The 26,978-nt window shown below is 44.2% G+C and overlaps 1 protein-coding gene across 5 annotated transcripts in view; it reads right to left on the reverse strand.

The window, feature by feature from the left end:
- The window catches only part of pde4cb (phosphodiesterase 4C, cAMP-specific b), a 47,924-nt gene that overhangs the window by 20,127 nt on the left and 819 nt on the right, over positions 1 to 26,978 (reverse strand). For 2 of the 5 annotated variants that reach the window (XM_062450324.1, XM_062450326.1), the window contains exon 1: positions 1,328 to 1,461. In XM_062450324.1, coding sequence (XP_062306308.1) covers positions 1,328 to 1,455 — 128 coding nt within the window. In that variant the 5' untranslated portion in view covers positions 1,456 to 1,461. Of the gene's footprint in view, positions 1 to 1,327; positions 1,462 to 6,967; positions 7,246 to 7,377; positions 7,798 to 22,187; positions 22,494 to 24,535; positions 24,736 to 26,978 lie in introns of those variants that run through there. The other 3 variants (XM_062450325.1, XM_062450322.1, XM_062450323.1) reach the window with 3 other exon arrangements.

Genomic DNA, 26,978 nt, shown 5'->3' on the forward strand with positions numbered 1-26,978 from the left:
AATAGGTTTAACTGCGTTAATGTGGATTTCAGGTGAATGGAAGATGTGCAAGCATTGTGTCTGAGCTTGGCTGACCCTGTATGTATGATGACTGTCACAATTCACCATGCATTATCTGGCTCTTAAATCAGTGACCAATTTGTGTACACGTTAAGAGCTGGTCAAATCTAAATCAACTCAGAATCCCATTAGAGACAAGGAGACAGGATATTCACTGACTCCCTTGTACTGAATCATAAACAAAAAATCTATGTGGTTTGTTAGTAGAGGGAATACTCATACCTGACACATAGTATATTAGATTGTATGCTGATTTCGTGGACGACTTGAACTGTATCATTAAGACACAAAAAGTTTACAGAAAGATGAAAAATAACATTGTTTGTGTGTGCGTGTATCTGGATGAATCTTGTATATTTGTATCAGTTCAGCTAAAAGTCCCTAATGTTGAAAGCAGAGCGTTGTGGCTCGGCTGCTCCTAAACATGAATGGAAACTGGACTGGGGAGCAGGGTTAAAAAGGCACTTTTCTTCTGTACTTCACTGTGTTATTAGTCGCATATGCTCAATTCATCAGGCTGCAACATGTGCCCATAAACATGCCTGACTCACAGTCATTAGACGTTTTCTTTGAAGGGTTTTTTAAACATTTGAGGGCTGACATTATAAACATACAGTTGTTCCGCCAGGACAGAGGTCTGTCGTCATGCTTTCTGAAAAGCCAGATACAGAATTAGTCATGTTTCCTTTAACTTCTCAAAACTGAGCAGTGGGACTGGCGGGAATAGTCCGCTGGGTGCGTCCCACACAATATAATGGTCCCCTTCACGTAGTGCCATCTGTTCAGTATACTGTAGCAGTGGTGTGTGGGGGTCTGTGTGTATGTGTCTGTGTGTGTGAGCATGCTGACGTATAAAAAAGGCAAATAGTGGTAGTAACTCTGTCATGGAACATGCAACCTTTGACTTCACCTGCGCAGGTCAACCATGTGTTCCACATTAAGACAAGCGCACCTCCAGGCCAAATCTCTCAGTGAGTGACCAAAAGTCACAGGACTCCTTGTAGAAACTACCAGCTGTGTTTCTCAGCTACCAAATCACCACAACACGGCCCACGCTCCTCATTTAACACCGGCGGTTTTGAATTTTCCTGCAGGCTAAACATTTTCCAGGAACACTAAATGTAAATTAGAGAACAGAAAAAGGTAAATGCATATACACGGAGGAAGAGACCTCCCACATGTATAAGGAAGACACATTTTCGGGAACATGTTAATGTTGAATAGACAACTGCACGTGTGGTGCGAGGTAATAATTTTGATGTGTTACCGTCTGCGTTTCTGCACAATGTCAATGGGTCGGTTGACCGCACAGGGAGATCCACATATATTCCCATTACGAACTTTAAAGGATCGGTCCGAGGGAGCGGGCATTACACAGTTTGTTGGCAAACTCATATTTCTCCCCTTCTTCCTTTATGCCTCCTTGTACCCCCGCCCCCCACCCCCCCTCTCTCTTTCTGACGCTCTCGCTTTCCTTTCGTTCGTCTCGCAAGACGGGCTAGCACTGTGTCGTTCCTCTCCGTTTGCGAGGCCTCAGCTTTCTCACGCCGCACCTGGTTTCCATTGTCGCTTAAACAAACAACGGGTCCGAAAGGAGGAAGCAAAAAGGCCAAAACAACAATAAGACCCCTATAATCCCTGGTGGAGTTCAAGCGTGGAGCACTGACGAAAGTCCTTCTTGGCGTTTTCCGTCAACATTCCTTCCGTCGAAAAGGCATGAGAGAAATCCTCGGGACCACTGAGACATCTTTTAACGTTCAACCTGAGAAACGCGTCTCTCAACGGAGGAGTCGATGTGCATCTTCTCCTGTCGGACCGAGCTAATACACCACAGCATGAAAGTCCCAGCGACTTCTTTGAAAAGGCATTCAAACTAATGACCAAATGATGGACTTAACGGAGTATTTTCCAATGTCCTGTGTCCAGCTATCAAGGTCTCCTTCAATACTATCCCCCCCCGCTGACGTTAAACCTCCCCCTCTCTCTTTCTCTCTCTCTCTCTGGTCTCCTCCTGCAGTGCACTTGTGAAGCGCGTCCTCTACCTTCGAGTCCCGACTCCCTCTGACAGCTGAACACATGTAGAGCCGAAGTTTCTAAAACAGCTGTGTGCCTAACTGTGTGTGTGTGCGCACTCTTTCCCTTCCCGAGTCTGTGTGTGTGAGTCAGACGAACTGTGAGGTCAGAGCTGTGAAAGCAAGCAGAGACAACATTTCTTGGTCTCAGTGTTAACCCATAGTACCAGCAGTCCTGCATTCACAATGATTAAAAAATAATCTTCAAAAAAGAACATTAGAATTGTAAAAGAACCCCCCCCCCCCCCCCCCCCTAATCTGCCAGGGCCATTTCGACTAGCATAACCTCAGACGTGATTCCTGTAAACTGTATGTAAACGAAAAACTTGGAATAAACTCAGCCAGTACGGTAAGTGAGGGCTATGCTGGAACTGTTCTCGTGCACTTGGACTGGCGCTGATGAAATTAGGGGTAAATATTTGTCTGTTAGGGAGAACGAGGGCCACGTCATCAGGTATATGGGAAGAAAAAAAGGAGGGATGAGAAAGAGTCTTTTCAAATGTTAGCTGTTGGGGTGAACACCTGAATCATTTAGTGCTACTGTTCATCCCTTATGGTATCCAGTTCTTATGTAACAGTCACTATCCAGTGATTATCAGTCCCATGACATGCCAAGTGACAAAGAGACCCACTTTCTTGTTAATAAACAAAAAGATCAGATTAGTGTCTTAATTCAGGCAATGTTACTTAGTAAAAATTGATCTAATTTTACTCAAATTTTGCTGTAATTATTCACTGCATGTGATGGAACAACAACCTAAAAAAGTGCTTTTTCACTTATCTTACAGTGAAGGACTGCATAGCAAACAGTACAGCAGGCTATGTCTGCATCTGTCATTCTACAGTCTGTTTTGGTAAGGTTTGAGTTTGCAGGGAAGGAGGGATATCGAGAGCGAGGGCGGGGTACACACGACAGGAACAGAAATAAACCAGCTGGTGTCTGGGGTCAAACCTCGGCTGATTCGAGGCATGTGTGCTTGACAAGCGGAGAATTAATTTAGCCAATCACTCTACTGAGTGAGAGCTTTTCCGGTGAGGAGCAACAGGTACTCTAGTCACACTGTAGATGTGGTCATTCGGTTGAACTGAGGCAAGGAGAAGACGAAGCATGGGGGGGGGAGTGACACCACATCTATCATCCTCCAGCGACACATGGCACCGTTTAGAATGATTAAAAATAGAATTGCATTGTCAGCGAAGGTGCCGGTGCACCACGCAAGACAGAACCTTCTAGAAACATTGTCACGTAGGGAATACGTGTTAATATGCGAGACAAGATTGTTCCCTCATAATAATAATAAAAAAAAAAAAAGGAATTCACCAAAAGCACTGACCAGACCTTTAACCCCTGAAGCGAAAATAAGAGATATTCCTTAAACTCACTCTATATGACCAGTCATGAACACAAGTCATTGTAACAGGTGCTTGGGGTACCAAGGTACACAGCGAGGTCGGGCTCCACTTTGAAAAAGGGAGCGGGAAGTGTGTACACATGAAGGGTTTCTAGTCTCTCGCTGACTGACACACATCCGTGCCCGAGGCTCCTTGCGCAACGTGTATGAGAAACGTGTTGGGTCTTGAAAAAGACGCCGGTGGTCGCTTGCCAAGAATGCGCCTCATGCCATCCAGCGTTCCGGGGGGGGGGGGGGGGGGGTAACCATACCCAGAGGTGGAGCGCTCTGCTATGCAGTGTCACCGGCTCACTGCTTTACTGCCGTGGCCTAAGCGAGACTGCCCTGGCCCTGATATTTTTGGGTGTTCGTATGGCTGGGAGTCCTAACATTATGGATTGTCTGTGTAAGCTAAACTGCCCTTAAAATGCCCTCATCAAAATGTCAATGTAGTCTGTACATGTGGTTAGGGGGTTAAACCACACACAAAAATGTTAACATTACAATCACTAGTCTGGTCTGGAACTGCCAGATCTAACTGGAGTTCCGACAAAAACCTTTGGCCTTTTTGGACTGTACAGTTTAGTCAAGATGTGACTTCTGCAGTTATCTTTCGGGTCACTACATATTTTAGGACAGTGGCTAAGCTGAATTTTACATGGCAAAACATGATAGTTATTCATCATTAAAGATGACTTGGGACTTGGCATTGAATCCATTCCTACCATGCAATGACTGTGTGAAGAGACAGTGTAGCAAAACCAATCCTCTTGCACCCTCTTGTGGACTATTTTGGATATGTTTGAAAGAAATTGTATTTACAGTATGTAAATGTGAGTGCTGATGACTTCAACTGAAAACTTCTAAGATAGACCATACAAGAGAATAAACCTGGAACTCTCACAATAACAATATTTGATTTGATTAATATCAGGCAAAGAATGCTGGTTTAGGTGTGGGATATTACATGCGCAGAAACATGTCTTGCTTCTCAAGAGCTTGGTGAACGAGAAGTGGATCAATAAATCCTCATTTACACAGGAGAGGGAATCAAGAGGCTTTCTCCATTACAGGCTCCAATTCAAGGGTAACAAACCAGCAAAAATCTATTGGTTGGTAAACATATTTGTCGACTAATCTTGAAGTGTCTCAGAACAGCTGATATATACTACACACACTGTATCCACAGTTTAAATCATTGATGGATGGATAAATGATCACCCAAACAAATTTTGGATTCAACTGATCTACTTACATGGCTCATAGTGTATGTCTGCCAACTGAAACATTAAAACCATTGAAACTAACAACACATTTTTCCTGGCAAACGACTTCAGAAACTCCTAGCTTGGCAAGCATGGGCCAGCGATGATTCGCATAGAACATAGCGGGTGCTTCCAGAATTGGACTGATGAAACAAACAGACAAAAACTCCTAACACTCCAATAATATCCATGACCATAACATTAGCTGACCACAAGCCTGTAATCCATAATTACAACCACTGTCAGATCAATGCTCACGAAAAGTGGCCCCGAGTAACAGAAGGCCTTAAATGGAGCAATCAATATGATTTTGGAGGGGTTGGAGAGCACGGTCATGCAGAGGGACTGAGAATATGTAGCTGCGTTTTGACGCATGTGACCCCCCCCCCCTCCCCCCACCCGTTCCCCCTGTAGTCTCTGCCAGGGTAGGGGGAACTATTCAAGGCTCTGGGTGCTTAATTTATTTGGTATGTGTGTGTGGGAGGAGGGGGTTGCGTTTGGATTCACGCAGGGTTGCTATGCTATTGTTGCCTTTATTATCATTCCTGTTCTCTTTTAAGTGGGGTCGGGATAAGGGGGCAACTTGGCCTTTGCTTTCAATAATGTTATTACTGCGTATGGACTGGTCGTGTCGTGGTTGGTTGAGGCAGTAACTGAAGTACATTCTGGGCGAGTTCCGCTGATTATTAAAAACACGCCCGTCTGTCTCACTTTCTCTCTCTCTCTCATCCATATTATGATAAATAGGGAGTTGTGGAAAGCACTGTACAGGCCTGGGGCAAGAGATTACTGCAGAACCCTCTCTGTCCTAGTGCTCAGCAGAGTGACCACAGCTGGTGTTATCAGTGAGAGAGAAGGTACCAGAGTGGACTGGGTCTGAAGACCACTTGGCCACACCTAAAGACTTTGACAAGGCAGTAAGTGCTCAGACGAGGTCACTGATGAGCAGACCTGCTTGCTACTGGGAACAACCTTGTTTACGTAAAAGAAAAAGGACAGCTCCACATCTACTTCAAAGGGCTATATTTTCCCATGGCTATATTCATGGTCATAAGATCTTAAGTTTCCCTTTGAACAACAGAACGCGCTTAAAATATTAAAGTTTGCGCGTTGTTTAGGCCCTCAACTGTATTAGAACCAAACAGGCTTCCGTAACTGGGGGGGGGGGTGAAGCAATGCAATTGTTAGACATCGTCTAGGCTGGACTACAGGAAACTTTACAAATGTCTGCGGTTTATGTCTGGTTCTGTTGACTCTCTGTGAAAGACTGGGGACCCCAGTCTTTCACAGAGAGCTTGTGGTTAATATGAAATGGTCAGTCATCCCAGTGGTAACTCATCCAGGCATGTAGACAGACACACACACACACACAATATGCATGTGTCACCAGCGTGACTGTCTCTCTCTAACCCTCCCTTCCATTGTGACATCAGCAGACAGGGCTGGTTCTATCGATCCTAGCCTCAAGCTTCTCCACGGCTGTGCACAGACTAGCCTAAATAAACACAGAAGTAGACATATACATGTAGCCACACACCACGCAAATATAAACATGCAGATGCAAAATGAATACGCACATTTTCAGGAACACATAATTAATCATCTATTGTATACAGATCCAAACACAATATACACACACCCGTTTCCACACGTAGCTATGGCTGGGAATACTGGTTTGACTTACTGACTGCAAACATTTTCCATTCAAATTTGCAATATCAAGTGGTGGACACGCACATTGCATGTTTTCCTGAAGACATTAAAAACATTTGAACTCCACACTGCCACAAAAACAGGAAGCCCAGTTAGAAGTCTTCGTGTCACACCAATCTCCAGCTTCCTCTTATGCCACACAGCCGTGTGTCATCAGCTGCAATTCAGACATTGTATTGAGAATCAATAAAAGAGGATACAAATAATCAAAGTAAGCCTTATACCTTCCAAAAAGGTTGATCTGGATCTATGCTCTATGGGTTTTAACCAAAGATGCAAGCACTGAAAGACCTAACCCACATGCTTGAACATTTGCTACTGACTACCAAAACATTGTTTGTTTCGAGACCGCAAGAAACAGAGAGGATGCCAACAGTCAACCGCCCTCCCACACCGCCCCCCCCCCTCCAACCCCCCCCCCCCCACCCCCCTGTATTCTCACCACAAAAAAATCCCGTTTACGTACCCCAAACACGAGTGCCTGCGTCCATGCCCGTGTCCCAACGGCATGCCTTTCCGTGCTAACCGGGAGTCCTTGTTCATTGTGCCACTCAGTGTTTCCAACTCATATGGTTTTTCAAAGCCTTACTGGGTCATTATCGACGACACAGCAGAGGAGTCAAAGCATCCATCCAGTCACACGGGACCTGGCAGATGACCTGGCACTCCACTGGGTCCTCTTCTCATAACTTTTAGAAATGTCCCGGACGCGCCGCATGCTGCAGGTTTTTTGGAGAGGCTTGGCTGGGGGGGGGGGGGGGTTGGGGGAAGGGGAGAGGGGGGGTTATGTTACATGTTACTGGCCCTTCCCCACACAGATGAAAGAAGAGACAGGTGTTCAAGGTATATGAGAACAGAAACTGCCAAGCCAACTACCTGCTGCCGCCCCAGTACAGTAGCTAACGGTGAGGAGAGCTGGAATGAAAAGGAGGAGTTCCCGATCGAAACAGGTCTCAACAAAGATGAAAAGTAGTTGTCGCTCTGACCTGCTACAGAACAAAATGAGAAAAAGAAAGAGAGAAAGGTAGACGCGATGCAACTGCAGGCTCGGTTGATATCAAGAGTTTCCTGGCTCCGATGAGGCAAACTTTAGAACATCCTGAGAGTGGCAGAACTGAAAGGCGCAAACTCATTTAAGCCTCGAAAACAGTACTTCCTCTTTCTTCTCCCTCGCTGTCAAACTTCTCAACGACTGGCTTCTTCTTCACAACAGACTTTTTTTTCCCTCTTCCTGAATAATGAAGAAACTTTGCAAGTGGAGTCTCAGAGAGAGAGAGAGAGACAGAGAGAGGAGGAGGACGGCAGAGACAGAGAGAGGAGGAGGACGGCAGAGAGAGGAGGAGGACGGCAGAGACAGAGAGAGAGAGAGACAGAGAGAGGAGGAGGACGGCATGAGCGAGGGCTATCCTCCCCTCGGTAGTGTGGGAGCTTTGTCAATCCCCTGAGACGAGGTCCGAAAGGTCCTCCAAACTCTGCGCCCTTGTCGTTTTTCCCCTATTTTTTTTTCCTCGGGATCTCTGCATTAGGATGAGAACAATTTGGGCTTCGGCGCAGGAGCTGCCAAATCTGGGTCAGGCCAAAAATAAAGTTAAAAGTTAAAAAAGAAAAAGACAAAAGAACCCCCAAAAAAGAATCTGATGCTGCTTTGGTTGGTTGTCTATGAGTACAACGACAGACCACCGCTAAGATGCCTGGAGATGAGTCTCAATTACAAGAGCGATCTCACAGTGGGTTTAACCAGTTAACGTCTTTCGACACACCAAGTTTGTCATGTGTGTCCGGACTTGTTTGTGGGTCGTCTGGCTCCCCTGTGATGCAGCTGGGCGTCTCGCTGCGATGCCTCCCAGCACTCGTTCCACTCAGGCCAGGCTGCCACGTGGGATCGACATGCTTCCTAATCAGGCACCCTCTCCACCCCCCTACAGCTAAATAATCACAGGATGCATTGTTGGCACCCATTGGTAAAGGGGTAAAAGAAGGGGAAGGAGAGAGGGTTCTGGAACGCTGTCAGGTGGAGTGCTTAGTTCTTGGGCTGTGACCACGAGCTGGTATACTAAGAGATGTAAGGACAGAGGATACAGAATCGACACTGTATTAGATTTGTCTACCTGGCAACTGTCTCTTTTTTGGCCATCTTTTACCTTCTGGAACCGGTTGATTGAGGATGTCAAGTGTGATTATGCTCCTCTTTGGTGAACAGTGTCAAGGCAACTTTTCTGCTGTGGACATTCTTTGATTTGAGGAGCTGAAACCTAAATGAACATTCTACATTAGCAGTTCACATTCTGTTGAGACTCGGTAATGAATGTCAGTTCTTTTGTGGAATGGGACCTAGGAAGTCCCTAGTTAAAAGTTTGTACAAAAGAATGCTAGCCAGTGCAGGGTCACACACTGTCCTCAATCCTGATCTCACAGGCTCATCAGAGCATGAAACACACCCAAACATGTGCTCTTCGATCTGTCAATCTGACTGTGGAGTGGAAACTGGGGGAAGGGCAGTGAGGGTGGGGGAAGGGGGGCGGGGTGGGGTGGGGTGGGGTGAAGGGGGGCGGAGGAAGGGGGGGGGAACATGGTTGCAGCTCCTGCCAATGACAACATGAGGGGGTTTTAAAATGTTGCCTACTGTAGGCCAAGACTACGGCCTTGACCGAGACACACACATAGGACATCCAGAGCCACGCCTCCTTGTGTTCAAACGCACACATTGGCCTAGGGGAAACACACACACGCAGCCACACCGTACCCACCAAAACACACACACACACAGATCCACAAACCATGGGAAGGGATCTTTGCCACAATCTTACAATCTTTCATCGAGTCTCTTGGTGCGGGTGATGAGTTAATCCTCGGTTTAAGGTGTGTGTGAGTTGCGTAACAGGTGACTCATAGGACTCAGTGTGTTTTTCATTGAAGCAGGACTGCAGATGGAGCAGGAGGGTTTCATCTGTAAGTCTGCAGACGTTCTCTTCTGGGGCCGGGCACTCCTTATCTCCGGTGCCCTGTCTGAGAGACTGGAACCCCAGTTGCCAACACATACCTCGCTGACGAACCCTCTTGTGTTTATCTGCAGCAGTTTACACTCCCCTGCACTGCAACATGCCCGATTTATCTTCTATGACGTTAAAGGCAGGGCAGCGCTTGCGGACCTGTGCTGACTTGTATACATCTGCTTTGCTTCATGAAAAATATGTCACGTTGAACTCAATTGCACAACCAGACAAAGTGCTTGTCAACTTATATTGCCGGTAAAAAATAAATAAATAATTGCACTCTGTAAAACGACTGCATCGTTCAAAAACGATCATCCTTGAAAGTTTCATAAAGTTTAACTCTTCCACATGTTCCTTCCCACACCCAGGAACAGGGAGAACAGGGGGACAGGGAGAACAGGGAGAACAGGGAGAACAGGGGGACAGGGAGACAGGGGGACAGGGAGAACAGGGAGAACAGGGGGACAGGGAGAACAGGGGGACAGGGAGAACAGGGAGAACAGGGGGACAGGGAGAACAGGGGGACAGGGAGAACAGGGAGAACAGGGGGACAGGGAGAACAGGGGGACAGGGAGAACAGGGAGAACAGGGGGACAGGGAGAACAGGGGGACAGGGAGAACAGGGGGACAGGGAGAACAGGGAGAACAGGGGGACAGGGAGAACAGGGGGGGACAGGGAGAACAGGGGGACAGGGAGAACAGGGAGAACAGGGGGACAGGGAGAACAGGGGGGGACAGGGAGAACAGGGGGACAGGGAGAACAGGGGGGGACAGGGAGAACAGGGGGACAGGGAGAACAGGGGGACAGGGAGAACAGGGGGACAGGGAGAACAGGGAGACAGGGAGAACGGGGGGACAGGGAGAACAGGGGGACAGGGAGAACAGGGGGACAGGGAGAACAGGGGGACAGGGAGAACAGGGGGACAGGGAGAACAGGGGGACAGGGAGAACAGGGGGGGACAGGGAGAACAGGGGGACAGGGAGAACAGGGGGACAGGGAGAACAGGGGGACAGGGAGAACAGGGAGACAGGGAGAACGGGGGGACAGGGAGAACAGGGGGACAGGGAGAACAGGGGGACAGGGAGAACAGGGGGACAGGGAGAACAGGGCTACAGGGAGAACAGGGGAAGAGGGGGAACAGGGGAACAGGGCTAATCAGTTTGGCCAAGTAACTATGCACAAGAAAACAGTAAACCAAGAGCACTCCATACAGTTGATGAAGGTGAATTGACTGGGCAGGGCTCCCCTTATTTTGCTGGATTAACTGTCCAAATAAAGAGTCTTTGATGAAACTTAAAGATGCCTCATCAGCGACACTAAATCTGTATAGTCGTACGGTTTCTGGCAGTAACCCACATTCTGTGTTCTCTATTCTTAGGGAACCAACCACAACAGGAGCATTGAAACTCATGTTTCAAAACACAGCTACATACACAGACAGGTTTTAAAATCTGATTCAGCAAACCTCTAACCTAAACTATTATTAACCTTGTAAAAAATGTTTTAGGCCTGTTGTTGGGGGGCGGGGGTACATCTTGCTGGTATGGAAAACACACACCGTATCTAAAAATACCCTTCCGTATCTCAACTAGAAGGAGCCCTGCCCGCTCATCTAGTCAACAAGTTAATGATACACCACAACCAGGTCAATCCAAGTCCATGACTTATTTACTGGAATATTCTGGATAGTGTTCTTTCCTAATCTGAAGATAAATGTTGCCATTACAGTCACTGTTATACTGTAACACAGAGAAAAGAAAGTTAAGTTAAGGTGTGCTTATGCCCAAAAAATAATATGATTGATTAGGATATTTATCCCACAGAGAGAAGAATACTGGGGTGAAAGAGAATAGGGAGGACAAAAAAGAAAAAACTAATTTATTATTGGTTAAACACACTGGCCTACAGTTTAAACATTCTAGAGGCTTTTGGGTAGAGAAATTCGCCTTTTTTGTGCATAAGCGGTCTCCAGAACTCCATGATGACCTTAAGGTCATGACCCTGGATATGGAAAATCCATCTCTGACGTCACCACCCCCACCAGCACAGACCAACTGCTGAGTGTTTTGGAAAAAATTGTTTGGGGTTAGTGTTTTCATTTGTATCATTAACTGTGTCTTCCACGCATCATTTTGTAATCGTTGTCCTTGTCACACTGTACCTTTAATAAGTTCAAGAGATGTTGTACTCTATGATATGTCTCTTTGTCAACAAAACTGTTAGGTACACAGCAGGTAAGAAGATATGTATAAACATAGAATAAAGCATTTTTTTTTTACTTTTATCTTATTCCTTATCTCGCCAGTGGTTTGATGACCATAAGGTATTGTGGAAAAAAACAACCTAACCTGCTACAACAAGGCCTCTGTACAGAACCATTTGGCGGACTGCCCATTCCACAAACAAGCTGGCCACATGCAATCCTTGTGAAAATAACCCCAAATGTGGTCCTGTTAAGAACACCCTCAGGACACAGCCATGGATTTCGCTTTTGTCGAGCCAGGTTGAGGAGAGGAAGGTAAGCCAGCAGGGTTGTTTATCCCAGAAGGCAGTGCGTTGAACTTGCACAGCCCGACAAAACTCCATGACCAACACAACAGCACAGTGTTGACCTGTGACGGGCCTGCTTAACAGAACTGAACACCTTAGGCACAAGACGAGACACACTCTCTCCCTCTCTCTCGTCGGGAACAAAAGACCCCATTGAGACGAGGACACAAGAGACGTCAACAGAATCATTAACCGTATGATTTTGACTCAGGAGTTACCTTCAGAACTAACCGGCAGGCTTTGTTCACTGTGTCTTGTGACACAGAACTACATGACATGCAAGAATAGTATCTAGCAATGTGACAGGTCAAAGATTCTGCCAGCTGAACAGACTCTAACAGTAATATACAAACACAGATATGCAGGGTAACTAGCAGTCATCTCGCGATTGCAATAAGGGAGCAATGAAACCAATTATAGACAGGCTTTGCACACTGCAGTGTCTCTGTCAAAGCACTGGCAACCCTTGTTCTATCAAACATTTCCGCACAAGTAAATAAAATTTAAAAAGTGAGTCTTTCTCTTTGAGAGAACATGCACCGTAGGTCCGGTGTTACCTGGGTGTGTGAGCCAAAGTGAAGCGCCTCTGCAGCGTGATGCTGCGGTTCACCAGCATCTTGCGGAAGAGAACCGGCGAGTTGTTTCGGGGCGAGTTACGAGGAGAGTCCCTCGGGGACATCTTGGGGGACCCACAAGGTGAGCCTCCAGTGGATCGCGACTGAGTCCTGGTACCCATGGCGATGGAGGCCCCAGATTCTGACATGCTACCCCAGAGTGGCTCGCCTCCAATGCAGCCCAGATGCACTTCTATACAGGGCCCTTCCCCTTTCCCCGCTGGGTTCCAGTTCAACAAGCTGCCAACAGAGTGCAATAGGTTGCCGACTCAAAGAGTTGCTACGTTTTGTGTGGGATTGATGCGGGTCGTGCTCAGGGAAAAGACACTCGGAGGAAAAGTCAATCAGTCAAGGAACATACCACGTTTGAAAACTTTCCCCTTTCGCCCGTCGGAATCTCGTTCACCTTGCTCAGAGAGATCTCCTGGCTCTCTTGACAGACACGGACACAAGCAGAGCACACACCCTCCCCTCCGGGGGGAGCTCTGTTTACATTGCACTGAGCCGTGCCCACCCCCCTCCTGCCTAAATATGGCCAGCCTGAGTTATTGAGGGATTCACTAAAGCCACAGGAGACGTAACCCACTCAAAGCCCGGCCGCGCCAGGCCCGTCGGGGGAAGGGGAAGTGGGTGAATCCCGGCGTCGCGATTGGTCCTCGGGGCCCGAGAGTCCCCTACAGAACACCAGCAGTCATCCTGAGTTCAGTTGTAAACGTGTTCGACTGGTCCAATCCACGCAGAGGGGATGGGAAGCTGGATCAGACCACAAAGGTCTCAAGGAGGGGGGGGGGGTTTGGCTCGGAAGGGGAAGTGATTTTACAATCATTTCCTTTCTCAGGTCATGAGTGTATACAAATTAACCTGCGTTTAAAATAAGTTTTTTTTTTTTTTTGCTCTCCCTGTGCAAGCACATGCCTGTGATGCTGTGTTATGGAACAGGACATTTCTGGGGAGGCCGAATAGGGGCCCTCATTGTGCACGGTCTATTTGGCAAAATCCTACGGGAAGGGCCCCCCCGCAAATTAGGCAGGAAGGTGAAGTTTAAAAGCATTGTCTGCGTCACAGAAAGGACTGGTTGCTCAACTATTTCTTTTTCTGGACAAGTACAGCTCTAATGTTAAGTCAATACATAAAGGTAATTCATTTACCACATTTGTCTAGCACTGATTGACTTGTATTCCGATGCTTACGGTACATCTCTAAAGCAGCGGAAACGTACAAATAAGGCCATTCGACTGAAACACTTGAGAAAGCTTGGATGTTGGACTGATGGCTGAGGAACGACCACTCATTCAATTACAAATCATTTTGGATCATTATCTTGGGACATCCATCCCCCTCTGTCAGGCTAGCATCCTGATGGAGCAGAAACTGACAAACAACACTGAATGAACATGCATCACCCCAGTCCTTCCCCGTGAGATGCCTTTAGATCGGTGGTTAGGGTTAGGGTCCTCAGGGCCCACTGTCCTGTGTCTTTGAGATGTTTCCCTACTCTAACACACCTGATTCTAATGAATGGTAGTTATCAGGCTTCTGCAGAGCTTGATGACAACGATGAGTAACCCCCCCCCCTCCCCCCACCGCGATCTAATCCAATGAAAGGAAGATCAAGGGACCAGTTTGACTGGAATGAGCTCACTTATGAAAACACAGCTGCTGTGTGAACGTTGGCCAAATCCAACCAGCAGATGGTGCACTCCCAATCTCCCCAGCTATGCAGAGGCCTTTATCCCCGCCACATGTACCGACACACACACACACACACACACACACACACACACAAATAGAGCTTGGTGGTCCAGGACCACAGTATGTATGAGGGAATCATAGGACAGATACCAGATTTAAACAAGAAGCCAACTTCTAAGGCCTTAATATTTAGATCAACTAGACTGGACCTTTACTCCTATACATTATAATGACATGGTTAACTTTTAAACAAGGTGGTTTACTTCAGTGGTTGTCTTTCTATGATAAATAGAAAAGAAGCCCTCTGGTTTTGAGTAATAAAGTCTATACATAGGTAACTGGCTGTTATTAATCTTAATTAAGTGACCATCTATTGGGACTTATTCAAACTGTTCTTATATTATTAGCACCTTAGTGTAAATTCCTGAAAGACTGCATTGTAGAACCTCATATCCAGGGAACGACTCATTTAGTTACCTTCACTCTATTTTCACACAAGCTACACACACACACAAACCTGTTTTGATGCCATCTTTCAAGAGGAAGTAACACTTTGCTATAATGATAGTTGTACCCAACAGCGGGCTAGCAGTGAAAGGCAGTATGTTCCCTCTCTCCTAGGTCTATTGCATTGATACATTTGTGTGTAATAAAAACAACAAACAAAAAACATTCAACAGATACGGTTTTATCAGAAAGGACACACTTCGTGAACCGCTTCGGATGACACAAGGTTGAGAGAAAAACACTTATTTTCAAAGCTATATGATGTTACCATCGTAATAAGTCTATTTTTCAAGGGAGTAAGAAACTGCTAGTCCAGCGTCAACATTGACATTGAACTGAGGTAGAAAAAAAACAATTTCTAAATAGGAAATAAGCAAGTCATAATTTATTCAGAGGTCTGGGCCTTTGTCAGTTACAACTATTTATACGTATGACTTTGACAGCATTTAGTCCCGACTGTAGCCCTCCTGTATACCATGAATACTTGTCTGAACATTGTGTGTGGTCTGAACCTATTGTAGCGTTCAAATAGATTCAAGTAATTCAATTGTTGAAATAAAACAAATAGCCCAATAAATGATTCAACAAAGTGTGCAAAATATGACTGCTTTCACTGTTTAAGTACCGCACATGTAAAAACACTAAATTAATTTATTAATGCTGCATCCTGGAGGAAACTAATCTGGAGACATGAGACAAAGCAGTTTGCTCAGCTAAACAGCTGAACAGGCGGAACAGCCAAATACTATAGCACCCTTCCAGGAAAGCCAAGACTACAGTACGAGGGCAGGACCCTCCTTCAAAGGCACCAAGGTGTTGTTCCTCCAAGTACGGTCTGCTTGCCATCTCCTGTCGGAGATGAGTATGAGAGAACCAGTGACTTCGTAAAAGCTACCCTAGGAATGGTTGTATATTCAGGAGTCAGTGGAGCCAACAGTACTTCGGGGAAATTAGACGCATAGTATATTAAATAAAGAATTTACAAGATGCAATCATTTACTAAGAGGACATTTGTGATCCGTATTCATTATCAAGTCATTCAAGTACCCAGAACTGACCCAAGCAGAACTAAGGATGCATATAAAGTCTGCCTCGTACGCTATAATGGCATTGTGAGAATAATGGCCTACACAAAGTGCATACACAAACAATCATAGAGTAATCCGGGCATAGAAAACATGTTCAGTGCCTGGTCTGTGCACGGTAATGTGTGTAGCAGGTGTCGTAGCATGCTCCTTAGACAGAACTCTTTGTCGCTTACAGCGTCTTAGGTAATAACAGCACCTGGTGTCATCACATAACAGGGGGTACTTTCAAGTTACAAGCAAACGCATTAGAAACGCAATTTCCAGCGACTGTTGCCTGCGTAATTGTCACTTTCTTGAAACTTTTGCAACTGCTTGACTGCTCTGATTAATGTAATTAAAGAAGACAATTATTCTTATTTCAAAACAACGCCCAACAGCTGTCATTCTAACAAGACGTTTCCCTTGCGATTGACGTCGAAAAGGAAAATAAACAATAATCACTGAAGTATACTACGAATAATTCTCTTGGTAGCTTTCTGTGTACCGTACCGCAACACAGATTGCTAGGCTTGGTGGTGTCCGTTGAAGTGTGTGAAGGGGAAACTTCCTCCTGTGGCTCACAAAGACATGGTTAGATTTTTGTTTTTGGTGAACACACCACGGTGCGTGGCTGGGATGAACTTGATACGAACAAAGCCGAAGGCAAGAAGACTGATGATCAATAACTTCCAGGCCATAGCTTTGATTACTTAACCGTCCCCTGATGCAGAGAGATTGGCTTAGCTCAGGAGGATATTAAAGTGACTTCTCATTCTGCAGAGGGGATTCTTGTGTGAGCATCCCCTGAGAGAAAAAAATCGTTTGTAGACGCTTTGGGTGGGTGGGGGGGGGGGGGGGGTCTACCAAACATGCATCCTTATGGGGTTGAAAAACAATGTTTGTGTTTCTCTGCAAGATCGAAATGTAACAAAGAGAGGAAAGAGACTTTGGCATCGATTTAAGGTTGGATTCATACATCTCCTGATCGTCATCTTCAGTGCTATGGAAGTGGAAGATAGCTGAAAGTAAGCATGCATCCATTTGGTGTAACAAACAGTAACATTTACAAGCATACCAGCAAAAGGAGAAAAACATTTCAGGACAGTTAAATAGGTCCTGAAATATTATCATAAAACAAACATTTCCATTAACCATCAACCAAACATTAGCTACTCGAGCACTGAACCCTACGCAAAGGAACACACAAACAGAAACAGAACAGTTTCCAGGTGTTCAGCATTACTTGTTAGACTGGATATATTTTGTGCATAATTGTGACGGAATGCTATCAAGGTCACACACTGGCTCTGCCAAACCGAATGTAAAAAAGTTCTGAGAAATGACACAAGTAGTCAGAAACTATATTTTAACATGTTTTCATGGAAGAAATAGCACCACCGCGCCTTCGCAGTATGTCAGGAATGGGGTGTGAAAACATAGTCGGGAGGGGGTTTAATTCCCAAAGATGACTGGAGTTAGCGTTAATTTACACATGCTAGAGCTATGGAAATGAAATCTGCTCCTACTTCTATTTACACTAGAAGATGGTGTCCCTGCAGTGACTGAGGCAACCTTCTAAGTGATCTAACCTGGCAACATGCAATAAATCGGGCTAGTAATCCGAGGGTTGCCAGTTCGATTCCCGGTCATGCCAACTGATGTTGTGTCCTTGGGCAAGGCACTTGCCTCAGGGGAATGTCCCTGTACTTACTGTAAGTCGCTCTGGATAAGAGCGTCTGCTAAATGACTAAATGTAAATGTAAGAAAGTAAGTGAAGAATGCTGACGTGGGCACACTGGCTAATAGCATGACGGACAGATTATAAATGTTTTTAATGCACCCGACTAGCTCTTCCTTTCCATCTGTCTAACTTGTTTTATGGCTGGAAAAAACTGTGCAAGTGTGACGTGTATATACAGTATGTGTATACACATGTGTGTATGTGTGTCTCGATTCGACCCAGAGAAATTTGACTGAGGATACAGGTGATTGTAAAGTGACTGAAAAATCAACCATCACATGCTGTGCTCGAAATGGGTGATGAATAAATGGAACCGACATATTAGTCATCCAAGGTCTCTCACCAGCCTTGGTTTCCAACACTGTTTAAAGAAGAGAATTAAACACAACTCGAGCTGATGTCAAAGGGATGCAATTGCATAGGCTAAAAAGTGTCTACTGGCATATACGTGTGCTTGTGTGTGAGATTTGCAGGCTCAATTCTTCAGCCAAAAAAGTCAGCCTACATATCTTGATATCAAAGTTTTGATCTCGGTCTGGATGTCAAAGTCTGTGCTGAAAAGGATGATGTCATGAATGATTTTTGCCTTAAAAAGGGTCACAGCTTACCTATGTATTATCCTATAACAAGGCACTGAAGGCTACAGAGCTTTACAATCCTTTTGAAATCCATCATTTTGATCCAGCTTATATTCAGTAAACACTGGATGCTCTTGTTTTTTGAGTTTCCTTCTGTGTCCTGTTTTTTTGTGTTCAAACATTTTGGTCTTGAGTCTGGTTCTTGAGAGGATTGGTCTGGGTGTTTTTCACAAAATAATGGCTTCAATCTCAAGAGTCAGGACATGCTTTGGGTTTGATAAAAAAAAAGGCCAGTAAGTGCACGACAGTTGACCAATCTACCATTGTAGAAAACACCTTTGTATCTACTTTGCAGAATCAAAGATCCACCATTTTGCTATCCAGAATTCCAAATGGTCCCCACAGACTAATGGCATCTATAGTGTACCTTAGAGCTAACAGGCAGGGTGGTCATGTGGCAGACATAGTGCTGGCTGATAACAGCCCCCATACCCACTTCCCATGCATCTCATACTCACGGTTGGGATGATTGGACGCATTCAGCGAGTCATTTAGTATCATTATTTTGTTGTTTACGGATATAAAAGTGGTTTGGGATGCAAGTGTAAAGATGTGACACACAGAGTAGTAAATAAACAGTTTTACAAATGAATGCTCTTTCACTAGAATGTAGAGAAAACAAGTATTGCTTAGAATTACAAAATTAATCAGTTATATTGATGGTTATCATTTTTATCTGGCAACTGTCAAATTCCTTTTCCATGTTAATGTGAGTGTTTTGGGACACAGTTTTGGAAAGTTCTGCTGTTTTTCTTAATGGTAGTTTTGCATACCGAGGTTCTAGAGTATACAGTAAAATCATAAGCAACAAGAACAAACAAGAATATATATTAACATGCGTGACATGATTCACACTCGCTACCAATGCCAGAATTAATTTGACACTGGATGCAATGTTGCTTGCAAATTGCCATAAAGCCACACAGCATCTTCAAAAGACTGCAAAGAGAACAGTGTGAAACATACTGTTATCCTCGACAGGTACTGCAGGGAAACAAATATCTCAACAGATCTTTTTTGTTGTCATGAGGGGCTGTGGTCATTATTCTTCTATATAAACCACAAAGCTGAACACATTTCCAGTGTGGCTGTGGTGCTAAATCACAAGCCACAAAACAGAACCGGAGGCAATCAGAATTGATTAGGTCTAATAAACTTCCATGTCCACAACATATCATGTATGCCCAAACACGATGTGTATTTATTGCTCCACACAAAGAATGCAAAACCATGCTTCAAAGTAATTGAAAAAGAAGACAAAAAAACAGGCTGTGTGAGAACAGTGTGAGGTGAGAACGTTCGACAATTATCAAAAGGTTTGAGCTAAATGTGACAGGTATCCCTTTGCAACTTTGCTCTTTGATAGAGTACTTATCTTCCTCGTCATTTGACAATCATCTAAATTCACCACAAAGGCTCCAGCTTCCAGTGATCCCATGTACCCGATGAGAATGTCACGACTGCCCTGCTCATCTACTCGTGCCAGAAGAAGTCTTCTCCATATGCCCCTGCTGACTCCCATTATGGCACTAGAACACCCTGTGTACCTGGCAGGACATGCCTTGCAGACAAGGAAACAAATTGTTTTAGCCTTTAGGTACCCATTAGTCAGCTTTCGTGTTTGACAGTATGGTTGAGAAAACCATCTGCCTGAGAATGCATAAACCTTACATGACAGAAAATGTCAGAGAAACACTCCATGGTGTCCATGGCGCATATCAGTAAGCAGCAGCCCACAATGGAAACAGCTTTTAATGACCCAATCATATCACACATTTGACATATTTTACCAAGCCTTCAAGTGACCACTACAAATCCTGACATTGTAAACGCTCAGATTTAAAGCCTGGCACAAGGTTTCAGTTTCCCAGATAACCCAGCACACAGACCTTTAGACCATTATCCCTTGAAAACAGATGGGTTCCATAGCAACGTCAGCCTCACCTAATCCTTTGCCATGCCAGAGTTAAGTGTTTCAAAACAGTACTTACTGTAAGTCGCTCTGGATAAGAGCGTCTGCTAAATGACTAAAAAACAAAAAAAACAAAAGAGAGGACAGCGTTTCGAAGTGCACCAGCGTGTGGGGGCTCCTCTCAGACGTCCAATTGATCACCTCTCTCCCTCACACACACACACACACACACACACACACACACACACACACACACACACACACACACACACACACACACACACACACACACACACACACACACACACACACACACACACACACACACACACACACACACACACACACACACACACACACACACACACACACACACACACACACACACACACACACAGTTGGCAGCGTCTGAAGATTCACTAGAAGTCTGTGTCTGAGTCTGAAATGGCCCACGGTCTGTGTTCAGGTTCACCCGCAGTGACTGTTCCCAATTAAAACTGTGATACCTTACATCTGTCCATCATGTACACAGAGGGGGAGACAGACATTGGGAGTGAAGCGGGATAACCAGAGGGAACACGGTGGATTTATATTGTTTGGACTGTACTTTATCTCCCCTGGCTCCCACAGATGTGCGTTGTCAACTGCTAAACTGGATAAGCGCCTGCTAAGCTCCTCTTATTGAAACAAAACTAACAGAGAGAATGTGTTCTGGAAATATTTAGCACAGTCTGTGAGAATGACTCATGATGTGTTCTTAACAGTATTTTCATTGTATGTCCTGTATATGAATAGAGTTTTTCTGGCTATGCAGGGGCATCACAGGCCCTATTTTGCTGGCTCTCGTTCCTTTTACCAGAAAAGTCAGGGCCGATGACTACAATCTGCCCTAAGGCTCCACATTTAGCATTCAGAAAACTGTTTTTATGCCTTTAAATTCACCTCTCCACCTTGAGAAAGCAAACCGAGTCACCCGGAGTGGAAAAGTGTCACAGGACAATAGATAATGATGTATTCATCACATGCAAGTGAAAGGCATACGTGTTCAAAAGGCAGAATGCTGTGGTGGTGGTGGTGGTGGGTGACTCACATCTTCACTCCTACCTCAAGAAGCTTCACTGCATGTCCAATGCCTTTCTATCTACCGTGCCAAACAGTCAACACGGACGGCTTTCAAGGCGGGCTTTCAACACCAACTGTTACAGGATATTTTTTAGGTGTAATGAGACGTGAAATGAGGGTTGTTTTGGTGTTAAACTGAGGCCCAGGCCAGGAGCCATTACTAACAAGGGTTAGGTGCTGCTTGGGTCAGATGGGGTTAAATATAGTCATGTAGGGTTGTAAAATTGAGAGTGAATAGGTGGAAAATATCAAATCATGACTGATGCTGTGAGAGAGTGTTTGCAAAAAACGTTGGAAAATAATGATGGCTAAAGGAGCCATGGCTGAACATCATTGTAGGACTATAAAGCCTTGAGCTTCTGATTAAAATGAGAAGTACATAATGTTCCTAGTCTGCTCCATCAAAATGAGAACCTGTAATCCAATTGTCAGATTCTATTTTGAAAACTACAGCAAATATTTGCAAATAACAGATTTGGAGGGTCAAGATGTTCCATCAAGATCTAATATGATCACAAAAGCATAATTAACTCTGATTTGTCTTACTACTGCAAAGTCGGCTGACCGTGTGGTGTGCTGTGCATTGTGCGTCTGAATTGCTGTCAATGCACACTAGACCCACACACATTGTCTAAAAGAAGCAGAGGAGGGCAGAAATCAACACAAAGAGCCCCCCTCTATATAATAGAAAGTAATCACAGCCTGTTGATTTTCCATTTAACAAGTTATAGGGATGTTTTGACTTTTTAATTGAGACTAGTCGCTTTAGATTTCTCCAGTGGACTACTGCTTCAACATTAGCCTTGGGATCAGGCTTGGTACATAAACAAGAAGGTTAATGGAGATTACCGTTTCAACGAGGTTGGCCATGACATTCGCGGCTTTTTGAGGCCAGGACGCAGCTTCTCCAGAGTTCTGTTGCGACATAAGTACCGTTCTGTGTCCGAGTGAAAACGCTGCTTGATTCGGATATGAGTTCTTGGTTGACGCCACAGATGTTTCGGTGGTTTGGCTAAACCCGCACCATCTCGACTCAAAGCTGTGCACTCCATGCTGTCTTGTGACTTGACCAAGTGGGAACCTTCTCAATCCCTGTGACCTCGTTTCTAAAATGTACACTTTGGCATTTTGCGCTGTCCTCGCGCCGTGGTGCTGAAATGAGAGCGCGCTCACTCCGACTCAGGTCAAATCAGTGAAGAGACACCATACAAATAAAAATAAATTATGTTCAATCTTCATCTAGAGAGAAAGAAAATCGCTAAGAAAAAATAAAGAAAAATAAGATATCCTTGCACAAGTCCGTCCTAAACACTTCGCCACGGTGAAGCTTTTTTGATCATGCAATTTTTCATTTGTAGCATTTTTCTAATAATTTCTCACGAAATAATACAAGGTTATGAGTTTTCACAGTCAGCAATAGATAAAACAATATGCTATCAGATAAACTCCTAGGCTCAAGACGTCAGAGAGAGAGAGAGAGAGAGAAAGAAAAAAAGAGAGTTAGTGTGAGCTCATCTCAGCGCGTTATAAACCCACTCCAGACACGAGGTAAGAGTGAGTGAGCACGACCACTGACGTGAAGTTGCATTACATCAACGGGTGAGCAATGATGTCCGGGAACTCTGCAATAATTTATTCCACAAAACAAAACATGCATTTCTGTTGGTTATGGCTGTCTCACAAACACAACATTCCTAGTCATCGAACAGCGACTCTCTCATTCCAGTCATAATTAATTTAAACACATCTCATCGGTTTTATTTTATTTTATGACCTTCAGGAACACGAACCTATTTATCTTTTTAGCTACGTGAATACATAGCAGGTCAGTAAAGGTCCTCCCATTACGCTGAAAATGTCATTTTTTCAATTAGCCTACAGTTTTCATGTTTTCAACAGTCAGTGTTGTTCTAGACCCAATTCGAACCTGTTTCAATATAGCATCCTACATAACTATCCTTCACCTTAAAAGAGATGCATCAAATTGAACTATTCATTAGTTTTCATGAGTTAATTGCACTAATTTGATTCTTCAAAACCATACGAATTGTTGTGTTTAAATGATAGCACATTCCATGTCATTTATCTCTTCCATACAATTCATGTCACTGTGCCCTTTTCCTGGCTTGGCAAACATAATGGTCTGTTATCAGAGATGAGGGTAAGAAATCGAGAATGAAGGAGAGTGTGGGGAGAAGCAAAGGACAGAGGAGAAAGAAAAGTTGAGGCACATTAGTGGTTACAAGGGATAGAGAGAAAGAGCAAAAGAGAGAGAAGAAGAGACGGAGACAGAGTATGGGCAAAAAGAGCGAGGTGAAGAGAGAGAGACAGAGAAGCGAGAAAGAAAAAAGTAAAAATGGAGAGAAAGAGACAAAATAATTTCCCCTCCTCCTCCTCCTCCTCCTCCTCCTCCTCTCCTGACCTTTCTGCCACTTGCCACTTCCTGTTGCTTAAGCAGAGCAGCAATTACCATTCATTTGATAAGAGCAAGACACCCATAACATCTGCAGAAAAATACACACATCCATTATTAAATCCCTGTGACTTTTGTTTCATTATCCTCGCCTTTGTATGAGAAGGACAACCGAATTAGCAGGTCTGCCTAAATATTCTGCAACACAGAGCCAGAATCTGTGTTGGTCAAAACCTTTGATTCAAGTCATGCCTAAAAAAATAAAATAATCTCCTGCTGGAAGAAGGTAATTAACAGCAGATCTTTTCATCCGGAAGTAACCAAAAGTCAACCAGTGAGTAATGGTTTTCAGCATGGCTTTAGACCTTGAATACTGATCCAAGGTTAAGGAAATGTGATCAAGTGCACAGAAACAATACACAATGATCTATCTTTGTACAACGGCCTGTATCTAGGATGAAATGAGATAGAGAGAAAGAGAAACAAAACAAGACAGAGTGATAGAGGGAGATGGATTTATGGAGAGAAACAATCTTGACAGGCTTTTCTTGACTAGGCTTAGAGCCCCCCCCCCAACCCAGATCACAAAATAAGTAATTTAAGGTTACCTTTCCTATAAAAAACAGGTCTATAACTTGCTATGTTATTAAACAAACTAAATGGCCTTATGATATTTATCTTATTTACACAACAGAATGTCATTTCTGTCTCTACATGCCCTCCGCCCCCCCCCCCCAATCACTTGAACAAATTCAGTAGAAGGGCCTTCTCTTTGATCACTCACTCGTTGTCACTGATGGTGTCCAGGCTGTCGCTGGCACCTGCCAGGGCCTTCCTGTAGATGGCCTCCAGGTCCACCAGGGGTCGACGGTGGTGCTCTTGGGCCGAGTGTCGCCTGGACAGCGGGGGCAGCAGCATGGGCCCTGAGAAGCGCCGACGCACTGCATAATTGAGGTTGGCCGTAGGGAGGGATTCCCGTCGTCTCTGTGGAGGGGGAGGAGGAGGCAGACTGATAAATAAAGATGTTATATATTAAGCCTGGATTTTTGTGTACATCTCTGCTCAAGTTCAGCCTCAGCAAAAATCCAATAATGTTTACGAAGAAATCTGAGGCTTTCAACAAATCCCAGTTCTAAGGAAACAAATCTCTCGCAGAACATATTGACTTTGGAAACAAGTATATAGCAGTTTAAAAGCAAGGCAATGTCTCTCTTCAGCCAGCACAAACCAATAGATCAGATAAATGTGTCCAGATAACAAGGCCTCCAAGGGCCCAAATGTGTCAGACGATTTGGAAAGTGTGAGAAAAGTGCAACTCTAAACTCTAACACCTAGGGGCCTATACATGTGACACTCCAGAAAACACAATTATAAGAGTGAGAAAGCAGTTAAAAACACAACATTTCCCCCAATTTCTAGTGCACAAACTGGGAACTGCTATCGCATGATCTGATTCATCACAGATGCATGTATTGATTTCAGTCTTGTCAATTCTAGGTTCTACAGAACATATTCTATTGCCATCTAGAATTCTGTTTGTTCTAAGAACCTCCTGTAGTCAGAGATAATACACTATAAAAAAATACCATACAATATACACAATTATAATAATGTATTTATTTATCAGACACTTTTATCCAAAGCGACGTACTGGGAGGACTAGAACCTGAAATATATGGATGATACCCATCCATATATTTATTTATATATATTTTTAAGTATTCCATTATCACCTGCTCAGCACAGTGACTGTAGGAGAGAGTAGGTGTCTGATAGTGAGAAGCAAAACCTGTTCTAGTCATACAAGTCCATTGGTCACTCATCCATCCACCATTTCCTCATGTCAGATGGGATTCACATTGGCTGCTTAGGAAACACCAAGCAGACTGTGTGTTAAGACTGGGCTTGTAAACCCTTATAGCCTAAATACATGAGAACTGACTAGACTCAACTCTTTGCTCGTCGATGGTTCATCTATTCAGCACTGCCAGGAGAGTTGTCTACCATCTAGAGTATTGGAAAGTACAGATGAATTTGGAGAATGGGGAAGAACATCAATACGATGGCAGATTGCAGTGTCACTTTTGCTGGGCCAATGAACTTTGAGAGAGAAGAAAGAAGGAGGAAGAGAGAAGAAAGAGAGAGAAGAAAGAAAAACCAGACTAAATGAAAGAAGGGGAAAAAATGGAGTTGGAGAAGAACAAGAAAAGATCTGGGAAATAATGAGACTACACACAAGATGACTGGCTTGGCCTCCGGAATAGGGAATCAGACGTGTGTAATTAAGTAATTGAGATTTTAGCTCTCATAATAATTAAATCATTAATTGGGTACTCTACTCAAGAACAACAACAGCGTACTTATTCCCAATCAACATGTCAACATGATTAAAATAATTCCTAGTATTTCAAAGCTCTGTATAAAGCACTACGAATATTAATAGTTGGATTTTGAATACCAACACCATTTCACATTACACTTTAAACCACGACAACACCGTTTAACTGCTCATTTCAATTTGAACGGTATACGTAAACGCAGTTGTTCTGGAAGACCGGACGAGGTAACAGAAGGCAGATGCTCTGAGAGTGCATTCTGCTGTTTGTACAGAGCAACGGTTTGGCTCTAATGTAAACGCAGACCGTGATGGTTCTCAGGGTACAACGTGGCTTTGTGACAGCAGTGAGACTAAGCAGGCCTGCATAGAGGAGCTTACCACAGTGTGGCTCACAGGACTGATTGTGCTCCCATCTGTCCTGAACTGTTTACATGTTGACACACACGTTTAAATAACTACATACATGCAGACACATACACACACAAACATACACATATTAATATCTACACACACAGATACACACACAGATGCACACACATACAAACACACAGCTGCAATCAAGGGCTAATCAAATATTTAAATAATGCTATTTATATTGACTGCATTTCTTTTGTTGAAGTTTTCCATCAGATAAATCAAGGTTGAAAATGACTTTTAAATAGGAGGACACATATTGATGCTTTTAAATTGTAGGATACATATTGATTTAATCCTCTACTACCAAACTATCACTTAAAATGACAGTAATGTGTGGGTATTGGGTAGTGAAGAAAGTGTGTGTGTTGCTTCTCATAGCTCTACCTCCCAGCAATATCAGCAGGGGGCCTGACTGAATACTACAATCATATTCATTAATTTTATAACAGGACATATATGGTAATCCATTAAA

Source organism: Osmerus eperlanus, chromosome 24 (genome assembly GCF_963692335.1).
Source record: "Osmerus eperlanus chromosome 24, fOsmEpe2.1, whole genome shotgun sequence".
Taxonomy (NCBI): Eukaryota; Metazoa; Chordata; class Actinopteri; order Osmeriformes; family Osmeridae; genus Osmerus; species Osmerus eperlanus.